Source organism: Salmo salar, chromosome ssa14, assembly GCF_905237065.1.
Source record: "Salmo salar chromosome ssa14, Ssal_v3.1, whole genome shotgun sequence".
Classification (NCBI taxonomy): domain Eukaryota; kingdom Metazoa; phylum Chordata; class Actinopteri; order Salmoniformes; family Salmonidae; genus Salmo; species Salmo salar.
Genome location: NC_059455.1, coordinates 3568877 through 3590041, shown reverse-complemented (window position 1 = coordinate 3590041; position 21165 = coordinate 3568877). Strand labels below are relative to the sequence as shown.

At 42.4% G+C, this 21165-nt stretch overlaps 1 protein-coding gene across 2 annotated transcripts in view; it reads left to right on the top strand.

The window, feature by feature from the left end:
* retreg1 (reticulophagy regulator 1) overlaps nt 1-21165 on the top strand; it is a 77208-nt gene that overhangs the window by 46554 nt on the left and 9489 nt on the right. For both annotated transcript variants that reach the window (XM_014139110.2, XM_014139112.2), the window contains 2 exons: nt 17175-17301; nt 18037-18121. In XM_014139110.2, coding sequence (XP_013994585.1) covers nt 17175-17301; nt 18037-18121 — 212 coding nt within the window. The remainder of the gene's footprint in view (nt 1-17174; nt 17302-18036; nt 18122-21165) is intronic.

The following is a 21165-nucleotide window of genomic DNA, read 5'->3' as shown; positions in this document are numbered from 1 at the left end:
TCCCAGATGAGTTGGGAATAACAGAGCAATGTGTCTACTGTTAGGTTTGGATGCCGTTAAAGAGAGGAAAGGACTCATTTTACAGAAGCCTGAGTGAAGTACAAAAGGTATTTCATATCAGGAGTATGTATGGCATAATGTCAATTAACTCAAGAAATACTGTGGTTACATTCAAGATTAAGGTTGCAGTAATCACGTAGAATCATGAAGTATTAGCATAGTCAGGGTTATAATCTTCCAGTCATCATTCACTGGGTTGGATACCAAAGTGTAGGATACCAAAGGCAGACAAAGGTAGATAGATCAAATGTAATTTAGTAGCAGTGGATGAAAGATACTGAGGTACAAGGACATGACATTAAGAGCTTTTATAGGCTCTGAGAGATCACACTGGCTCAACCCTGTGTGATCTGAAGTCTTTTAAATGTTGCGCTCCATGTTGAATGGAGTGCCAGGATTTTCTAGGACTTTCCCCTGAAGGGGTTTACCCATGACAGTCAATAGCACTGTCCCACAGAAGTTTAGTTTGGTCTGTCCCTTTTGGTCTACCAAGGAAGATACAATGCCCCTATCACTGCATTACAGTACAAAAGCTGGATACTGTTATACAGAGGGTATTGCCTAGTGAGCGGCGCATTGTACCCTTCGAGTTTACCAATGTTTTGACAATGTCTTCTGGGTGTTAGCTTGGAACCAGTCTTTCTCCCTTGGGTTTCCCTTAGGAGTGTTTTCCCAAAAGGAATTTGCCCAGTACCAGAACGCTTGACAAAAGTATTTACCAGTAGACCACATCCCATACCAGGGCATTGTACTTAAGCAGTTCTAAGGAGCAGGGCAGTTTTACAGGAAATTGTGAAATCTTTTTCAGGATTCATTGCCTCACAGACAGGCGTTCAGTCATGCTGTCACATGTGCGCCCGTCACGGTTTCCCTGGAAACCTGTCTCCCTGGGAAGCACGTGCCTGGAATGTGAGAGGCGAATAGCAATCTGACCTTTCTTGACAGAGGTATATGTCAGACATGGGCGTAAATTTGGTGGGGGGCTGGAGTTCAGGAGATACCCTACCCTGGCCTGTTGCTCTTTTCCAGGCTCAGTTTGTAGAGCATGGTGTGTGCAACACCAGGGTTGTGGGTTCGATTCCCATGGGGGGCCAGTACAAAAAAAATAGGGAAAAAAATGCATTTAATGTATGTATTCACTACTGTAAGTCGCTCTGGATAAGAGCGTCTGCTAAATGACTAAAATATAAATGATGAGTGAGAGGGGTCTGGAGTAAGGCTGGGCGATATGGCCAAAATATAATATCACTATACTTTTTCAAAATTTCTGTATTTCCTCCACTCATTTGAGGTCATTTCCACACTGCCACATAGGGCTGCATGATATGGGCAAGGCCTTATTTTTTTACCAAATGTTGCAATTGCGATTTAGATCAAAACACTTGGGTGAACTGTTGGAATCATGGAAATAGAATGGAAATAGATATAATAAATATTTATAATAGTGGGCACTTTGAATACAGTGCTGTTTGCCATGACAATGAAGGAAAATGCCAGAAGTTATTGTGACAGGGTAAGAACCAAAGTGTTAAGCGTTTCCTAGTGGACCCTATATTCTTTATCTTAGCTTCTTCATGTAGCTAACACAATGATGCTTCGCGTATTCCTCTTTGATTTAGAAGATACTGTTGTACAAACAACATACTGATTTATATCTACACCATCACTGGTATTATCAGGCTGGATAGCTAGCTACGTTTGCTCTGACTCAGTACATTTATTAGCTAGCTAGCTGCCAGCTAACCAGCGATTAGCATTAGCGGCTAACACGATTTAGGCCCAACTGACTAAAAGACAAACTAGCCGTTTTTCAGATGTAAGAAACACAAACTAATAGTGTAATTATAGACCGCTAGAACGTTAGTGGTTTTATATTAAGAAGCAAAGTGAAAACACCATCGTTGTCATCAACATTGTTGCATGTGCTGCATTGACCATGCAGACTGAACGCAAGTGTCTCTTGGTTGAGCAACAACTAATGCGCTCCTTGAGTGACAGGGGGTGGGACTAGGTCTGTGTGGAAAGCGGCGTGGAGAGAGAGAGAGAGAGAGCAGAGAGGGATGACTCAAGTTGCGATGTAAACTATAAAACTATTACACACGGCGTATAAAATGTAACAATTCAAACATTCAAATACCGTTATAGAAGGTAATGTAAAAACTCAAACCGGTCCGTGCATCAATAGTGGTATATTGTAAAATATAGTATACCACCCAGCCCTAGAATGGAGCTTAAGGGGGAAGCAGGCAAAGGGGTGCATTAAGGTGGATATTTGAAAAATCTCAGCAACCAAAACAAATGGGAAAGGGACAGCTGTGTGGGGGTGGAAGGTGGGTTTGTGAGAGAGGGTAACGAGCTGGGAAAGGGCACCGCTCAAATGAACTTCAGTTAATAGATGTCCGCAGCCTGCCAAGGAATCCTGTGTTGCGCTGGCTTTGAAAGCCAAGCCTTTTCCTTGAGAGCTGAGGTCCAGCGATGCCAATTCTCCATCATCTGACAAACGCTCCCACGACAAACAAAGAGAGATTTTCTGAAAGGCATGCTGGGTAATGTAGTTTCATCTCACATTTTTCACCTGCTCTATGCCTTGGAATTGCCTTGAAGCTAATAAATTGTGATACAGTTGTCAGGCTTTCCAGGGTCACATGGGGTATTTCATTACGAGCGGCTCGTAAAGCTCGACCTACTTTCCTGTCATTAGAAAATGTCAGATTAAAGTGGTGGAGATTTGTAAAGAGTTAGGAAGTGTTCAGTAACTGCATCTGTCAACGCAATTAGTGTTTAAGGGCACGGTGTTAGGGTTCTTGGGGTCATAGCACTTTAGTACCTATTGCCTATCCACTATCCTACTCCTTGAGCAAGGACACCTTGAGAGATGGAGAGACCATTCATGAGAGTACGCCATGCAAATCCTGGTAAACCCAAACAGATATACAGTGCCTTCAGAAAGTATTCACACCCTTTGACTTTTTCAAAATGTGGTTGTGTTACAAAGTGGGACTAAAAAGGATTTAATTGTAATTTTTTTTGTCAACGATCTACACAAAATACTATGTAATTGTAACAGTATAGCTTCCGTCCCTCTCCTCGCCCCAACCTGGGCTTGAACCAGGGACTCTCTGCGCACATCAACAACTGACACCCCACGAAGCATCGTTACCCATCGCGCCACAAAAGCCACGGCCCTTTCAGAGCAAGGGGAACAACTACTTCAGGTCTCAGAGCGAGTGACGTCACCCGATTGAAACGCTATTAGTGCACACCTCCGCTAGCCATTTCACATCGGTTACATAATGTCAAAGTGGAAGAGAAATACAAAGTTTGTCACATGCGCCGAATACAACACCTTACAGTGAAATGCTTACTTACAAGCCCTTAAACAACAATGCAGTTTTAAGAAAAATAAGTGTTAAGTAAAAAATAGATAAGTAAAAAATAATAATTAAAGAGCAGCAGTAAAATAACAGTAGCGAGGCTATATACAGGGGGTACCGGTACAGAGTCAATGTGCGGGGGCACAGGTTAGTCGAGGTAATTGAGGTAATATATACATGTAGGTAGAGTTAAAGTAACAATGCATGGATAATATACAGAGAGTAGCAGCAGCATAAACAAAGGGGGGTGCAAATAGTCTGGGTAGCCATTTGATTAGATGTTCAGGAGTCTTATGGCTTGGGGGTAGAAGCTGTTAAGAAGCCTTTTTAACCTAGACTTGGCGCTCCGGTACAGCTTGCCGTGCGGTAGCAGAGAGAACAGTCTATGACTAGGGTGGCTGGAGTCTTTGACAATTTTAGGGCCTTCCTCTGACACAGCCTGATATAGAGGTCCTGGATGGCAGGAAGCTTGGCCCCAGTGATGTATTCGGCCTTACACGCTACCCTCTGTAGTGCCTTGCGGTCGAAGGCTGAGAAGTTGCCATAGCAGGCAGTGATGCAACCAGTCAGGATGCTCTCGAGGTTGTTATCCTGGCACCACATGGATAACTAATTAAAACGGATTTAATTTTCCCTGCATTAAAGTCCCCGACTACTAGGAGCGCCACCTCTGGGTGAGCGTTGTATGCTGTAATGTTAAGATTTCCCTTCACTGGAACTAAGGGGCCTAGCCCGAGCCATGAAAAACAGCCCCAGACCATTATTCCTCCTCCACCAAACTTTACAGTTGACACTATGCATTGGGACAGGTAGCGTTCTCCTGGCATCCACCAAACCCAGATTCGTCCCTCGGACTGTCAGACGGTGAAGTTTATCACTCAGGGGAATGCGTTTCCACTGCTCCAGAGTCCAATGGTGGCGAACTTTACACCACTCCAGCCGATTCTTGGCATTGTTCATGGGGATCTTAGGCTTGTTTGCGACTGCTCAGCCTTGGAAACCCATTTCCTGAAGCTTCCATCAGACAGTTATTGTGCTGACGTTGCTTCCAGAGGCAGTTTGGAACTCGGTAGTGAGTGTTGGAACCGAGAGACAGACAATTTTTATGCATTACACGCTTCAGCACTCGGTGGTCCCGTTCTGTGAGCTTATGTGGCCTACCTCTAGATGTTTCCACTTCACAATAACAGCACTTACAGTTGACCGGGGAAGCTCTAGCAGGGCAGAAATGTAAAGAACTGACTTGTTAGAAAGGTGGCATTCAATGACGGTGCCACATTGAAAGTTACTCTGCTCTTCAGTTAGGCCATTCTACTGCCAATGTTTGTTTATGGAGATTGCATGACTGTGTGATAAATGTTATACAACTGTCAGCAATGGGTGTGGCTGAAATAGCTGAATCCACTCATTTGAAGGGGTGTCCACATACACCAAAGTATCTTCATTACATAACTATTCAACCCCCTGAGTCAATACGTAATAGAATCACCTTTGGCAGCGATTACAGCTGTGAATTTTGTCACTAAGAGCTTTCCACCACTGGATTGTGCAACATTTGCTCATTATTCTTTTGAAAATTCTTCAAGCTGATGATAATTGCTAGACAACCATTTCCAGGTCTTGCCATAGATTTTCAAGTACAGTGCATTCTGGAAGAATTCAGACCCCTTCCCTTTTTCCACATTTCTTAAGTTACAGCCTCATTGTAAAATTGATTAAATACATTTTATTCCTAATCAATCTTCACACAATACCCCATGAAGACAAGGCGAAAACACATTTTTTATATTTTTGCAATAAAAAACTAAACAGAAATACATTATTTTGATAAGTATTCAGTCCTTTTGCTATGAGACTCAAAATTGAGCTCAGGTGCATCCTGTTTCTATTGATCATCCTTGAGATGTTTCTACAACTTGATTGGAGTCCACCTGTGGTAAATTCAATTGATTGGACATGATTTGGAAAGGCACACACCTCTCTATATAAGGTCCCACAGTTGACAGTGCTTGTCAGAGCAAAAACCAAGCCATGAGGTCGAAATAATTGTCGGTAGAGCGCTGAGACAGGATTGTGTCGAGTCACAGATCTGGGGAAGGGTACTAAAATATTTCTGCAGCAGTGGAGGTCCCCAAGAACACAGTGGCCTCCACCATTCTTAAATGGAAGATGTATGGAACCACCAAGACTCTTCCTGGAGCTGGCCAAACTGAGCAATCGGGGGAGAAGGGTCTTGGTCAAGGAGGTGACCTGGTTACTCTGAGCTCCGGAGTTCCTCTGTGGAGATGGGAGAACCTTCCAGAAGGACAACCAACTCTGCAGCACACCACCAATCAGGCCTTTATGGTAAAGTGGCCAGACGGAAGCCACTCCTCAGCCCGCTTGGAGTTTGTCAAAAGGCACCTGAAGAACTCTCAGTCCATGAGAAACAAGATTCTCTGGTCTGATGAAACCAAGTTTGAACTATTTGGCCTGAATGCCAAACGTCACGTCTGGAGGAAACCTGGCACCATCTCTACGGTGAAGCATGGTGTTGGCAGCATCATACCCAAGAAGATTTGAAGCTGTAATCGCTGCCAAAGGTGCTTCAACAAATTACTGAGTAAATGGTCTGAATACTTATGTAAATGTAATATTTCCTTTTTGTTAATAAATTTGCAACCATTTCTAAACCTGTTTTTTGCTTGGTCATTATGGGTTATTGATGAGGAAAAAAATAACAATTTAATCAATTTTAGAATACTGCTTTAGTAACAATGTGTAAAAAGTCAAGGGGGTCTGAATACTTTCCAAATGCACTGTAGATTTAAGTCCAAACTGTTACTCGGCCACTCGGGAACATTCATTGTCTTCTTGGTAAGCAACTCCAGGGGTAGATTTGGCCCTGTGTTTTGGGTTATTGTCCTGCTGAAAGGTGAATTCATCTCCCAGTGTTGGGTGGAAAGCAAACTAAACCAGGTTTTCCGCTAGGATTTTGCCTGTGCTTAGCTCTGTTTCTTTATCCTTTAAAACTCCCCAGTCCTTAACGATTATCAGCATGCCCATAACATAATGCAGCCACCACTATGCTTGAAAATATGTAGTGGTACTCAGTTATTGTATTTGCTGCAAACATGACACTATGCAGGACAAAAACTGAATTGCTTTGACACATTATTTTTGCAGTATTACTTTACAAGCTTCTTTTCTGTCATTTAGGTTAGTATTGTGGAGTAACTACAATGTAGTTGATCCATCCTCAGTTTACTATGACAGCTAGAGGTATATACAAAAGTATATGGACATACCTTCAAATTAGTGGATTTGGCTATTTCAGCCACACCTTTTGCAGACAAGTGTATAAAATCACGCACACAGCCATGTAATCTCCATACACAAACACTGGCTTTACTGAAGAGCTCATTGACTTTCAACATGGCACCATCATATGATGCCACCTTTCCAACAAGTCAGTTTGTAAAACTTTCTGCCTTGCTAGAGCTGCTCCGGTCAACTGTAAGTGCTGTTTTTCTGAAGCGGAAATGTATAGGAGCAACAACGGCTCAGCCGGGAAGTGATAGGCCACACAAGTTCACAGAACGGGACTGCCGAGTGCTGAAGCGCCTAACGCGTACAAATTGTCTGTCCTCAGTTGCAACACTCGGTACCGAGTTCCAAACTGCCTCTGGAAGCAACGTCAGCACAAGAACTGTTCGTCGGGAGCTTCATGAAATGGGTTTCCATGGTGGAGTAGCCGCACAAAAGCCTAAGATCACCAGGTGCAATGCCAAGTGTTGGCTGTAGTGGTGTAGAGCTCACCCCCATTGGACTCTGGAGCAGTGGAAACGCATTCGCTGGAGTGATGAATCACACTACAAAAATCGAATCTAATTTTATTGGTCACATACACATGGTTAGCAGATGTTAATGCAAGTGCAGCGAAATGCTTCTGCTTCTAGTTCCGACAGTGCAGTAATATGTCCTGGAGAGCAGGTAGTTTGCCCCCGGTGATGCGTTGTGCAGACCGCACCACCCCCTGGAGAGCCTTGCGGTTGAGGGCAGTGCAGTTGCCGTACCAGGCGGTGATACAGCCCGACAGGATGCTCTCAATTGTGGATCTGTAAAAGTTTGTGAGGGTTTTAGGTGACAAGCCAAATTTATTCAGCCTCCTGTGTGGGTGGACCATTTCAGTTTGTCCGTGATGTGTACGCCGAGCAACTTAAAACTTTCCACCTTCTCCACTACTTTCCCGTGATGTGGATTGGGGGGTACTCCCTCTGCTGTTTCCTGAAGTCCACGATCATCTCCTTTGTTGACGTTGAGTGAGAGGTTGTTTTCCTGACACCACACTCGGAGTGCCCTCACCTCCTCCCTGTCTCGTCGTTGTTGGTAATCAAGCCCGCTACTGTTGTGACGTCTGCAAACTTGATGATTGAGTTGGAGGCGTGCATGGCCGTGCCATCAGGGGTGAACAGGGAGTACAGGAGGGGGCTGAGGACGCACCCTTATGGGGCCCCAGTGTTGAGGATCAGCGAAGGGGAGATTTTGTTTCCTACCTTCACCACCTGGGGGCGGCCCGTCAGAAAGTCCAGGACCAAATTGCACAGGGCGGGGTTGGGACCCAGGGCCTCAAGCTTAATGATGAGCTTGGAGGTTACTATGGTGTTAAATGCTGACCTGTAGTCAATGAACAGCATACTTACAAAGGTATTCCTCTTGTCCAGATGGGATAGGGCAGTGTGCAGCGTGATGGCGATTGCATCGTCTGTGGACCTGTTGTGGCGGTATGCAAACTGAAGTGGGTCTAGAGTGGCAGGTATCGTGGAGGTGATATGATCCTTGACTAGTCTCTCAAAGCACTTTATGATGACAGAAGTGAGTGCTACGGGGCGATAGTCATTTTGTTCAGTTATCTTTGCCTTCTTGAGCACAGGAACAATGGTGGACATCTTGAAGCACGTAGGGACAGCAGACTGGGATAGGGAGCGATTGAATATGTCTGTAAACACACCAGCCAGCTGGTCTGTGCATGTTCTGAAGACGCGGCTAGGGATGCCGTCTGGGCCAGCAGCCCTGCGAGGCTTAACACATTTAAATGTCTTACTCACATCGGCCACAGAGAAGGACAGGGGGAGCACGCAGTCCTTGGTAGCGGGCCGCGTCGGTGGCACTGTATTATCCTCAAAGTGGGCAAAGAATGTGTTTTAGTTTGTCTGGAAGCAAGACGGTGTCCGTGACGTGGCTGGTTTTTCTTTTGTAGTCCGTAATTGCCTGTAGACCCTGCCACATATGTCTCGTGTCTGAGCCATAGAATTGCGACTCCACTTTGTCCCTATACCAACATTTCGCTTGTTTGATTGACTTGGGAGGGAATAACTATGCTGTTTATATTCCTAGTCATCTTTCCATGGTTGAATGCGGTGCTTCGCGTTTTCAGTTTTGCGCGAATGCCGCCATCTATCCACGGTTTCTGGTTAGGGTAGGTTATAATGGTTACAGTGGGTACAACATCTCCAATGCACTTCCTTATAACTCACCGAGTTAGCATATAATTCAATGTTATTCTCTGAGGCTTCCCGGAACATTTCCCAGTCTGCGTGATCAAAACAATCTTGAAGTGTAGATTCCGATTGGTCAGACCAGTGTTGAATTGTTCTAGTCACGGGTACATCCTGTTTGAGTTTTCTGTAGGACCGTAGGAGCAAAATGGAGTCGTGATCGGATTTGCCGAAGGGAGGGCGGGGGAGGGCCTTGTATGCATCGCGGAAGTTAGAGTAGCAGTGGTCCAGTGTATTGCCCGCGCTCGTGCTACAGTCAATGTGCTGAATGAATTTAGGTAGCCTTGTTCTCAAATTAGCTTTGTTAAAATCCCCAGCTACAATAAATGCAGCCTTAGGATATATGGTTTCCAGTTTACATAGAGTGAAGTTCCTTGAGGGCCATCGTGGTATCTGCTTGGGGGGGATATACTCGAAGAGAATTCTCTTGGGAGATAATGTGCATTTCATTGTAAGGAATTCTAGGTCAGGTGAACAAAAGGACTTGAGTTCCTGTATGTTGTTATGATTACACCATGAGTCGTTAATCGTGAAGCATACACCCCCGCCCTTCTTCTTCCCAGAGAGATGTTTAATTTTGTCGGTGCGACGCATGAAGAAACTCGGTGGCTGTACCGACTCTGACAACATATACCGAGAGAGCCATGTTTCCGTGAAGCAGAGAATGTTACAATCTCTGATGTCTCTCTGGAAGGCAACCCTTGCCCTAATTTCATCCATCTTGTTGTCTAGAGACTGGACATTGGCGAGTAATATACTCAGAAGTGGTGGGTATAGTCCGAAGTCTTCCCAGGAGGCCGCTCCATCTACCCCTTCTGCGGCGACGTTGTTTTGGGTCAGCCTCTGGGATTAGATCCAATATCCTGGGTGATGGTCTCAACAAAGGATCCGCTTCGGGAAAGTCGTATTCCTGTAAGTTGACGTCACTCTTATATCCAATAGTTCTTCCCGGCTGTACGTAATAACACTTAAGATTTTCTTGGCTAACAAAGAAATAATACATAAAAAAAACAAAATACTGCATAATTTCCTAAGGACTCGAAGCGAGGCGACCATCTCTGTTGGCGCCATCTTGCTAATTGACACCATCTGGCTAATCTGGGTTTGGCGGATGCCAGGAGAACACTGCCTGCCCCAATGCATAGTGCCAACTGTAAAGTTTGGTGGAGGAGGAATATTGGTCTGGGGCTGTTTTTCATGGTTCGGGTTAGGCCCCTTAGTTCCAGTGAAGGGAAATCTTAACTTTACAGCATACAATCACATTCTAGACCAGTGTTTCCCAACCGGGGGTACGGGTACCCCTAGGGGTACGTGGGCAGTCCCCAGGTGGGAAGATTTTCAAAAATGTGAAGGGAAAAAAAAGGGAAGAGTATTACCCCACAAAAAATATATTTAATTAAATTTGAATAGGCAGAAAAACATTTACTGAGGTCACTGGTGAGAAATCTCTAGTTATTTCATATTTTATAGGCCTAGTTTTTTACTTTAGTTTTGGGGTGTGAGCAATGCTCTGTCTACCTGGCCTCTTGGCTCAATGTTTGATCCTCTGCTCGTGCCAAGTGCACGTGATCCTTTGCTCCACGCGCTAGACTGCCTGCTGCTGTTATCCTCACAGAAGCTATGATGCTGATGAGCTGAAGGCTGTACCATTGTCAAATAACATGGTGTGCCGTAGTGTCGATGACATGGGCGTTGATATTATTTATCAATTGGTGAAAAAACTATCATAATTCCGGTCCATTTTCTCTGCAGTTGGACGAATCAACTGATGTCAGTGGGGAAGCCCAGTTGATTGCGTTTGTGCAATACAAAGACATTTCGTAAATTAATGAGCACATTCTGTTCTGCAAGAAGCTAACGGGGAGAACTTCAGGTGAGAATGTGTTTCACGTTATTGACAGCTTTTTCTCAGAGCACAATCTGGATTGGAAATCCTGTATTCATGGATCGTGCTGCATCAATGTCTGGGAGAGTGAAATTATGAATTACCCAAATAAAGATAAATCCCACTGTATCATTCACAGAGAGGCATTGGCTAGCAAGAGAATGAGTACTGAGTTACATGATGTTTTGAATGACGCAGTGAAAGTGATTCACGTTATCAAGTCCAGGCTTCTGAATCACCGATTGTTTGAAAGGCTCTGTAATGACAGTGGGACTGAGCACAAGCAGCTACGGCTTCACACCGATGTCCGTTGGCTATCCAGAGGGAAATGCTAGAGGCTTTTTGAGCTGTGTGCCGAACTAAGTGATTTTCTGTCTGAGCATTACACACCCCCTTGTGGATGTGTTTGAGGACACAGACTGGAGAGCCTGCCTTGCCAATCTTGCTGATGTGTTGAGCAAACTGAACAACCTGAATCGAACTCTGCAAGGTAGACACACACATCCTAAAGATGTATGACAAAGTGTGTGGATTCATGAAGAAGATCTAACTCTGGGAGAGGAAATGTGAAGATGGGGAAGTAAGTTGTTTTCAGCAGCTTGACACCTCTTTTAACAGGTGATGTTGACAATAGTGCAAATAGTAAGCTCACATTTATCCAAACTCAACAGTGAGTTCAACTCCTACTTCCCTGACACTGAAAACAAGTCTGCCAAACTTGACTGGGTGCGTAAACCACCTTTTTGTCAAATTTACAGCAAATCTAGGAATCACACCGGTCGGAAATGCATGAGGGGGTACTTCAGGCAGGTCAAAGTGTTTTAGTAGTACAGAACCCAAAAAAGGTTGGGAACCACTGTTCTAGACGATTCTGTGCTTCCAACTTTGTGGCAACAGTTTGAGGAAGGCTGTTTCCTGTTTCAGCATGACAAAACTCCAGTGGAAAAAAATGAGGTCCATACAGAAATGGTTTGTCGAGATCGGTGTGGAAGAACTTGACTGGCCTGCACAGAGCCTTGACCTCAACCCCAGCGAACACCTTTGGAATGAATTGGAATGCCTACTGCGAGCCAGGCCTAATCGCCCAACATCAGTGCCTGACCATACTAATGCTCTTGCGGCTGAACGGAAGCAAGTCCCAGCAGCAATGTTCCAACATCTAGTGGAAAGCCTTCCCAGAAGAGTGGAGGTGGTTGTAGCAGCAAAGGGGGAACCAACTTCATATTAATGCCCATGATTTTGGAATGAGATGTTCGACGAGCAGGTGTCCACATACTTTAATACTTATTGAATGAAGACATTTCAGATTTTCCTTTTAATACATTTATAAACATTTCGAAAAAAATAATTCCACTTTGACATCATTGGGTATTGTGTGTAGGCCAGTCAATATCAATTTAATCCATTTGAAATTCAGGCTGTAACACAACAAAATGTGCAAAAAGTCAAGGGGTGTGAATACTTTCTGATACGGATCATAACACATTTATTCATGTGACTTACAGTTTATAAAATGTGTCTAATTAAAGTTTCCCTTTAAGTCATCTGCATTTGATGCTTTTCGCCACTATTGCCTCTTTGCTATGTTTATGGCCCTTTCTGGTTTAAGTCTACCCACTTTAAATTAAGGCGGGAGCCTCAAAGCAGTGTTAAGTGGCGAGAATGATTTATTTTTAACAAATCACCTTTTATTTATACACGTAAGTGCATTAAGAACAAATTCTTATTTACAATGACGACCTGTCAAAAGAGAATGTGCCTGTTCTGGGACGCAACCAGATCTTGATGGTGACTGTAAGTGATTTCACACCACCAGTGTCCAGGACAGCTGCTTTCACAAGACATGTGGCCTCCGCCAACACTTTAACATTTTGCCATTGTTATTTAATCCGATAAGCCCCCTTCTGACACCCCCCGATTCTAGCTGTCCAACACTGACCCTGTTGAAAGTTGACCCACAGATATAGTCCCTTTGTCACTGTCCTTATGCACCAGTAGATTATTGTGGTATCACTAGAGAGTACCTTCAGTGTGTATGCTGACTATGTACAGTGCAGGATCAGTGGTGCATGCCAATACCAGTGTCATGCCAAAATTTACTGTATCCCACAAGTTAGCTAAAGGGTAGGTGTGCTGAAGACTTACTTCTAGGGCTGTGGCGGTCACAAAATTTCATCAGCCGGTCATTGTCAAGCAAAGAACTGTCGGTCTCACAGTAATTGACCATTAATTAACATAAACACATTTAGCATCTCCTGGCTTCTACACATAGCCTACAAGCCATTTTAAAAAGTCTTGTAAGTCCATGTAATATAGCCTACACCTTCACAATAAATCCATTATTTATTTTAGACAGGTTTAAAGAAGCATGATATGAAGAAAATGTAGTCTATTTCAGAAGAAAATAATAGCATACTCTGAGTTGTCCTGATGTGGCTATGCCAAATGGCTGTGGGCTACAGTAGTTAATTTAGCAGACAATATTTTCTTATAATTCCGTGGCATTATTTTATAGTATGAAAAATACAATTGGACAAAGCTGAATAAAATATAAATATGTTCTCCAAACGATTTGAGGGAGTGCACACATGCGGCTATTCTGTGTTGAGTGGTTAACAAATAAATAGGTACTCCTATATCCTTAATTTAGAGTTACTAATGTAACTTTTCGTTGTTCTACAAACGTTGGGCTATATGTTTTGATTTTTAATACATTGTAAGGTTGCATGATGTGACTCTAATGATGATTTGAAAAAAGTCACTTGAAAGGCATGAGCTCTGCTTAGTTTTTTTGCGCAGGCTGTACACACTCCAATAGCCTCTCATTCACAATTTGACAAGCACTTGATAATGCCTCGAATTTCACGGCGGCATCCCCTTTGTGGCCGTAATGCACCCTAAAAGAATTCCTGCCTTTTGAGGCCTGGAGTGCTGCGTTGTGCCCTTCTCCCTGAGTGTGCTCTGCAATCCGAAGCATTTCTCACTCACATGGCTCTCCATCATGTAAATCGGGTCTTTCTTGCAGGCTACAAGTGAAGACAGACACATCGGGGACGCAATTTGCGCGCGTCCTTATCCAATTCCGAGGTGCATATTGAAGATATTGGAAGAACGTTCCACATTCCACATCGTCAACCAACATGATGAGTAGGCCTAACGAACAACGAAACCACTAGCCTATGTCAATCTACAATTCCCCATAGTACAAAAGTCGACCCATTCTATTCTGTGCGAGAAATAAATATTCCAAACATAGTCTGGGACAGTTGTGGGATGCGATAGATCCCAAATTAATACAACCACTAGCATCAAAACCCTTTTTTTATGCAATGTGGCTGACACAGCAGATCAGAACGTTTAGCTTAAAATGTTGATGACCTATTAGGCAATTTCTACACATTATAAGTGCAGCAATGCACACATGGTAATATTGTCATGTCCTGACCATAGAAAGATGTTATTTTCTATGGTAGAGTAGGTCTGGGCATGACAGGGGTTTTTTCTAGTTTAAATTTTCTGTTGTTATGTTCTAGTTTTTGTATTTCTATGTTGTCGTTTTTTGGGATGATCTCCAATTAGAGGCAGCTGCTCATCGTTGTCTCTAATTGGAGATCATACTTAAGTATTTGTTTTTCCCACCTGGTTTTGTGGAAGATTGTTTTTGAGTTAGTGTATGTTGCACCTCTTCGTCACGGTTTGTTGTTTTAGTTTTTTAGTTGATTTGTATATCTTGCATAGTTTCACAGTGAAAATAAAATGTGGAACGATACACACGCTGCGCTTTGATCCCATTCTTCAGACAGCTGTGACAAATATGCTATAAGCGCGAATGTTCCATTAGCAGAAAACACCATTATCAAAAGTGACCGCAAATGCAATCATGCATGTAATACTTTTATTATGAAGGTGCATTTTTATGGTGAAAACCTTATAAGCAGTGTGTGAGTTTATATGCCAGGGCTCTATACCCCTTGTAAAGCGGATGAATTTGCTTAATTTTAAGAAGATATTTGGCCACTTTATTAAAACATATAGGCCTATGGGCTAGGCTACATGAGGTGTGCTATGATTAGAAAAAGTCTCAAAAAAAGGCATTGTTTCTTACGCTGGGCATCATTCACAAGTGATAATATATAATTCACAAGTGATAAGCTAATATTGTCACCCATCAGACTATTATTTATTTATCTTGTCTTTACATATACTAAATAATATATGTGTGAAATTTGTTTTGATTTAGAATGGACCATTATCATGCACCTGTATCGAAACGGGCAATGGGAAAAAAAGACATGTCATCTATGCACTTAAATAGCTAATGGAGGATGCTTTTCATGCTAGTCAGGTAGGCTACCCTAGTTACTGTCTCTTGTTGTAAAGATAAGCAATGTGTTTAATATTAGGAAAGTTGAGAAATAAATATAGTAGGCCTAGCCTATAGAAAGCTGATGGGATCCTCGTTTTCTCCCACAATTGTAACTCCTGTAGAATTGTTGCGCAACATGAGTTCATGGACTCTCATGAAGTGTTTGATTAGATTTAGCAAATTTTGTAGGCTACTAATGACCATCAGCAGCATCAGAGCTTGGAGAAGTCTAATTATCGTGGAATTTGACTGCCTTCATGACTCGTGACTGCCGGTGTGGCAGTAATACTGTCACCACAACAGCCCTACTTACTTCCCTATGTTTTTATGCGAAATAAACTAACAGATAAGTTTGCTCTACTGCTCATCCCCTTCTCCAACTCTCTCTACTCAAACATTATTCATTTTGTTACACATCAAAGCAAAACTCACCTTTACCTTCACTGATGTATTCAACCCTCTAGGCACTGAACCAAACTAATTTACAGAGCAGCTAGAATGTTAACGGCTCATTTCCGGTAACAACTACAGCAATTTGTGTATATTCTTCAGCAATGTGTGTTATAAGGTGGCGATTATTTGACTAAAGTTAAAGGGGTAATCAGCCCATTTTTGGACTTAAAAATGTATGATATGTACCCATTGATTCTTGAAGAATATAACATATAAATGCCTCATGAGCTTAGTTCAACTGTCGTACCCCATCAGAACATTGTTTTAGCTTGTTTTACTCTGTTTGTTAACAAAATAAATGTAAACAAACACTATATAGCTTCAAAACATGATTAAAACTGTACATTTTATATGGATGGTTAGTCATTGCATCCATAGCTCTGTCTATGAATTTGAGAGTGGTTACATTTCTCAAGCTCCATCCCTCAGCTTTTTACCGAAACAGGAGTGGGGAAAACACTGTATTATTGTTTCAACTGTTGATTGCCACTAAGTAAACTGAGCAATGCATTACTAGTCACACATTGTTGAAGAAAAGTTACAAATTAAATCACAATCACAAATTTTAGTGAGATTGATTGTATTTTTGAACAGACAGAGAGTCAGAAAAACAAACATGAACTATGGCTTCAGCTCGAACTAGGGTTACAAGGGTTACAGCTCAGCAACATAAATAGCAGCAAAGGCCGATTTAGACTACATCTCATGGTGATTTACCCTGAAACGTATTCCAAATTGGCCTGCTAGCCTGCTATTTATGTTGAGTTGAGCTGGAACCATTGGGGGTTACCCTAGTTACTGTCTGTTTCTGCGAGGCAACGCTGTCCACCAGTTATATTCTGACAGATCCCAAGGCCCCCAGCTCTATATCCTGGCATGTCGTAGCAGTAAAGCATGTGACTGTAGGGCCTATAAAGTCACCTCTGATGACATGTACATTTTAGTCATTTAGCAGACGCTCTTATCCAAAGTGACTTACAGTAGCAATTAGGGTTAAGTGCCTTGCTCAAGGGCACATCAACTGTTTTTTTCCCCCACGTCGTCAGCTCGGGGATTCAAACCAGTGACCTTTTTGTTACTGGCGCAACGCTCTTAACAGCTAAGTTACTTGCCGCCCATACCTTATAGTATATACCAGAGCATGTGATGATCTACAGATAGCCCAAATGGAGTAGGATACAGTTCTCATGTTGGGGTGCTTACCTTCCCTTTACAACTTGTTTCTAGAAGGGGTGCTCATATGACCCACATACTACTGATTCAACTTCTGTGATGTTGGTTTGATGCATTTCTATGACTGTGCCAACAACAGATATAATATATGGTATTGACATGCTACAAAACTCCTGATACCAGATTTGGCTTTTTTTATGTTATTTTACTCATCCTTTTTTTAACCAGGGAAGTCACAGGATGGTTTTACAACCTTGTTAGCAGGAGGAAAGGGGCTGTGCTTGTGGTCACCAGTGATGGATAATTCTAATTCTCTCTGACTCTAGCTGGGAGATCATTGATGCGGACCAGGACAGCAGATCTGGAGCTGGGCTACAGGTCACAGACTCCTGGACAAGCTTCAAGCTCTTTCTGCAGGAGACCTCCTCCTTCAAGCAGCAGAATCCAGGCAAGGTGAGGCAAATGTGGTTTGTAATGCCTGATGCATTATTTTATATCACTGGATATTCAGTATTTGCCTTTAATCCAAATTGAAAAGTATGATTGATACACTCAGTTGACTTTAATTATTTTAGATGCAGCACGACTCCTGCATTGTATGTGAAGTTCTAAATCAATTATATAACTTGAGTCCCTTCTCTCCTCATCCTTGCAGCAATGTTTTTATCTTGTTGTATCAGTCACTGACAGTCACTCAATTAGCCATGTCAGCTAACAATTTTTAGCGAGCTATCTAAACTTGTAGTAATCATGGCCAAACACTGACCTGGCAGGCAGGGCACGTGCCCAAGGGCCCCAACCTCCAGGGGACCCACATTGATTTTGTTAGTCATTCTTACTCAGATATCATATTAACACGGCATAAGTCATTTCAAAATGTGTAGAATTGCAGGAAATTAGCTGTAAAAGTGTACATTTGTTATCTTTGCCCCATGACAAAATTTGTAGAATAACTTTTAACTTTAAAACTGTATCATGTTCTCTACGCCCCATGGCAAAATGTGTAGAATTGCAGGAAATTAACTTTAACACATACGTTTTTCTCTCCACCGTGAAGATCGGGCCACTAAAATGTTTTGCCATGAGGTGGGGGGGGGACCAAATCTTGCTTAGGGCCCCCAAAAAGCTAGAGCCGGCCCTGGTTTCAACCTAATAAATGTTGCTCTCTTTCCTTCTTCCCCATCTTAGTTTTGCTTGCTGGTCTGCAGTTTGTGCACCTTTTTGGCTGTCTTAGGACGCTACATTCCAGGTGTTCTCATCTTATATGTTTTAGGTAAGTTGTTGGGATCATCCTACCGTATCTTTGGACAACTAGCCAATATGCAAGGCACAAAATAATCTGGAGAATGTGTTGATTCAAACTGATGTATCATTGCTTTAGTTGAGATTATGAAATGTCTTTATAGCGGAATGTTACAACTGGTGAACCCAGCTTTAGGAAGAAGTTGACATCCAATACATTGTCCTCCTCCAATTCTAACCTGAACTATGGTGGTTAACATTTGACATGCAGTATCTTTGCTTCATCAAATTATATTGATTAACTATTTTAATGACCAAAGGATGAATTTATTACTGCTGATCATCATTCACTTGAAGTATGCAAGTGAAGTGCTTTGTCCAAGGCCTTACTAATGACTAAAACGAAATATTCAGCTCTCTAAATACCTCGGAGGATACACACTAGTGTGGTGGAATAATCTAATCAGGTAAGAGAGACTTTGTCCTTTCTTCAAACAATCATCTTTTTTCAATATTGATGAATTATTGCAATAATGAGGCTGGTCGACCCAACACCTTTGAGTATTGGACCGAGAGTCTAACTTTACAGACAAGGCTGTTTCTTATATACACTAAGAATGCTTAGTCATGGCTGGTTCCACCTCTCCCATGCAGATTGGGGGGCACCATAAGCCACATTTTGATTTATCCTGTGGTCATCTGTACCCGGTGCCGTTTCCCAGATGCAAGGATGATTAGACACAATATCAATTATGTTCTACTTCCCCAGGCTATCCCTATCTCGGTTACACCCACCACATGTTATCTATGGAATGCCAGCTGTAGGTTTTTAAGATCCTCTCAGTTCACACAAACATTTGATGAGAAATTACTCATCAAAGCTATTCAATGCATAAACAGTATAACATAATCTTGTAGTTTTGCTCTCACACTAGCCTCTTTCGAAGAATTGAATGGTACAAATTGCCTTGGCAAAGGGTTGTGTAAGGATGTTCCTGTTCTAGTTTCCCCTACAGTATCAGAATTTTCCAGGATTGACATGGTATTGTGGATCCCCGGAAATGCAGTCCTTCCGCCAGTCTCACGCCACCTCCAATTGCGCCAGTTTAATTTCCCACCATCAGCAGTTCCACACACTTGTTACATGTGACATATATGCATGTAAATGGCTCCTCCTAGGGCTGTGGCGGTCATGAAATTTCGTCAGCCAGTGATTGTCAAGCAAATAACTGTCGGTCTCACGGTAATTGACCGTTAATTAACATAAACACATTTACCATTTCCTGTCTTCCACGCATAGCCCACAAGCCACTGATGCAGACCATTGGAACATTTACATTTTAAAAGGTCTAATAAATCCATGTAATATAGCCTACACCATCACAATAAATCCATAATTTATTTTAGACAGGTCTAAAGAAGCATGAAATGAAGAAAATGTAGTCTATTTCAGAAGAACAGAATATCATACTCTGAGTTGTCTTTATGTTAGGTCCTGATCTGGCAATTTTTTTTACCTTTTATTTAGCTAGGCAAATTCTTATTTTCAATGACAGCCTAGGAACAGTGGGTTAATTGCCTGTTCAAAGGCAGAATGACAGATTTGTACCTTGTTAGCTTGGGGATTTGAACTTGCAACATTTCGGTTACTAGTCTAACGCTCTAACCACTAGGCTACCCTGCCGCCCCTATGCTGTGTGGCTGTGGGCTACACTAGTTCATTTAGCAGACAAGAATTCCATGGCATTATTTTATTTTATTTTATAGTATGAATAATCTAATTGAACAAAGCTGAATAAAATAGAAAGGATATTTTCTCCAAACGATTTGAGGGAGTGCACACATGCGGCTATTCTGTGGTGAGAAGTTAACAAAGACAACAGCTACTCCTATATGCTTAATTTAGAGTTATTTATGTAACTTTAGTTGTGATACAAACATTGGGCTACAGTTGAAGTCAGAAGTTTACATACACCTTAGCCAAATACATTTAAACTCAGTTTTTCAAAATAAAAATAAATCACTGTTTTAGGTCAGTTAGGATCACCACTTTATTTTAAGAATGTGAAATGTCCGAATAATAGTAGAGAGAATGATTTATTTCAGCTTTTATTTCTTTCATCGCATTCCCTGTTGGTCAGAAGTTTACATACACTCAATTCATATTTGGTAGCATTGCCTTTAAATTGTTTAACTTGGGTCAAACGTTTCGGGTAGCCTTCCACAAGCTTCCCACAATAAGTTAGGTGAATTTTGGCCGATTCCTCCTGACAGAGCTGGTGTAACTGAGTCAGGTTTGTCGGCCTCCTTGCTCGCACATGCTTTTTCAGTTCTGCCCACAAATGTTCTATAGGGTTGAGGTTAGGACTTTGTGATGGACACTCCAATACCTTGACTTTGTTGTCCTTAAGCCATTTTGCCAACACTTTGGAAGTATGCTTGGGGTCATTGTCCATTTGGAAGACCCATTTGCGACCAAGCCTTAACTTCCTGACTGATGTCTTGAGATGTTGCTTCAATATATCCACATAATTTTCCTCCCTCATGATGCCATCTATTTTGTGAAGTGCACCAGTCTCTCCTACAGCAAAGCACCCCCGCAACATGATGCTGCCACCCCCGTGCTTCACGGTTGGGATGGTGTTCTTCGGCTTGCAAGGCTCCCCCTTTTTCCTCCAAACATAACAATGGTCATTATGGCCAAACAGTTCTATTTTTATTTCATCAGACCAGAGGACATTTCTCCAAAATGTACGATCTTTGTCCCACTGTGCAGTTGCAAACCATAGTCTGGCTTTTCTATGCCGGTTCTGGAGCAGTGGCTTCTTCCTTGCTGAGCGGCCTTTCAGGTTATGTCGATATAGGACTCGTTTTACTGTGGATATAGATACTTTTGCACCTGTTTCCTCCAGCATTTTCATAAGGTCCTTTGCTGTTGTTCTGGGATTGATTTGCACTTTTCGCACCAAAGTACGTTCATCTTTAGGAGACAGAACGCGTCTCGTTCCTGAGCGGTATGACGGCTGCGTGGTCCCATGGTGTTTATACTTGCGAACTATTGTTTGTACAGATGAA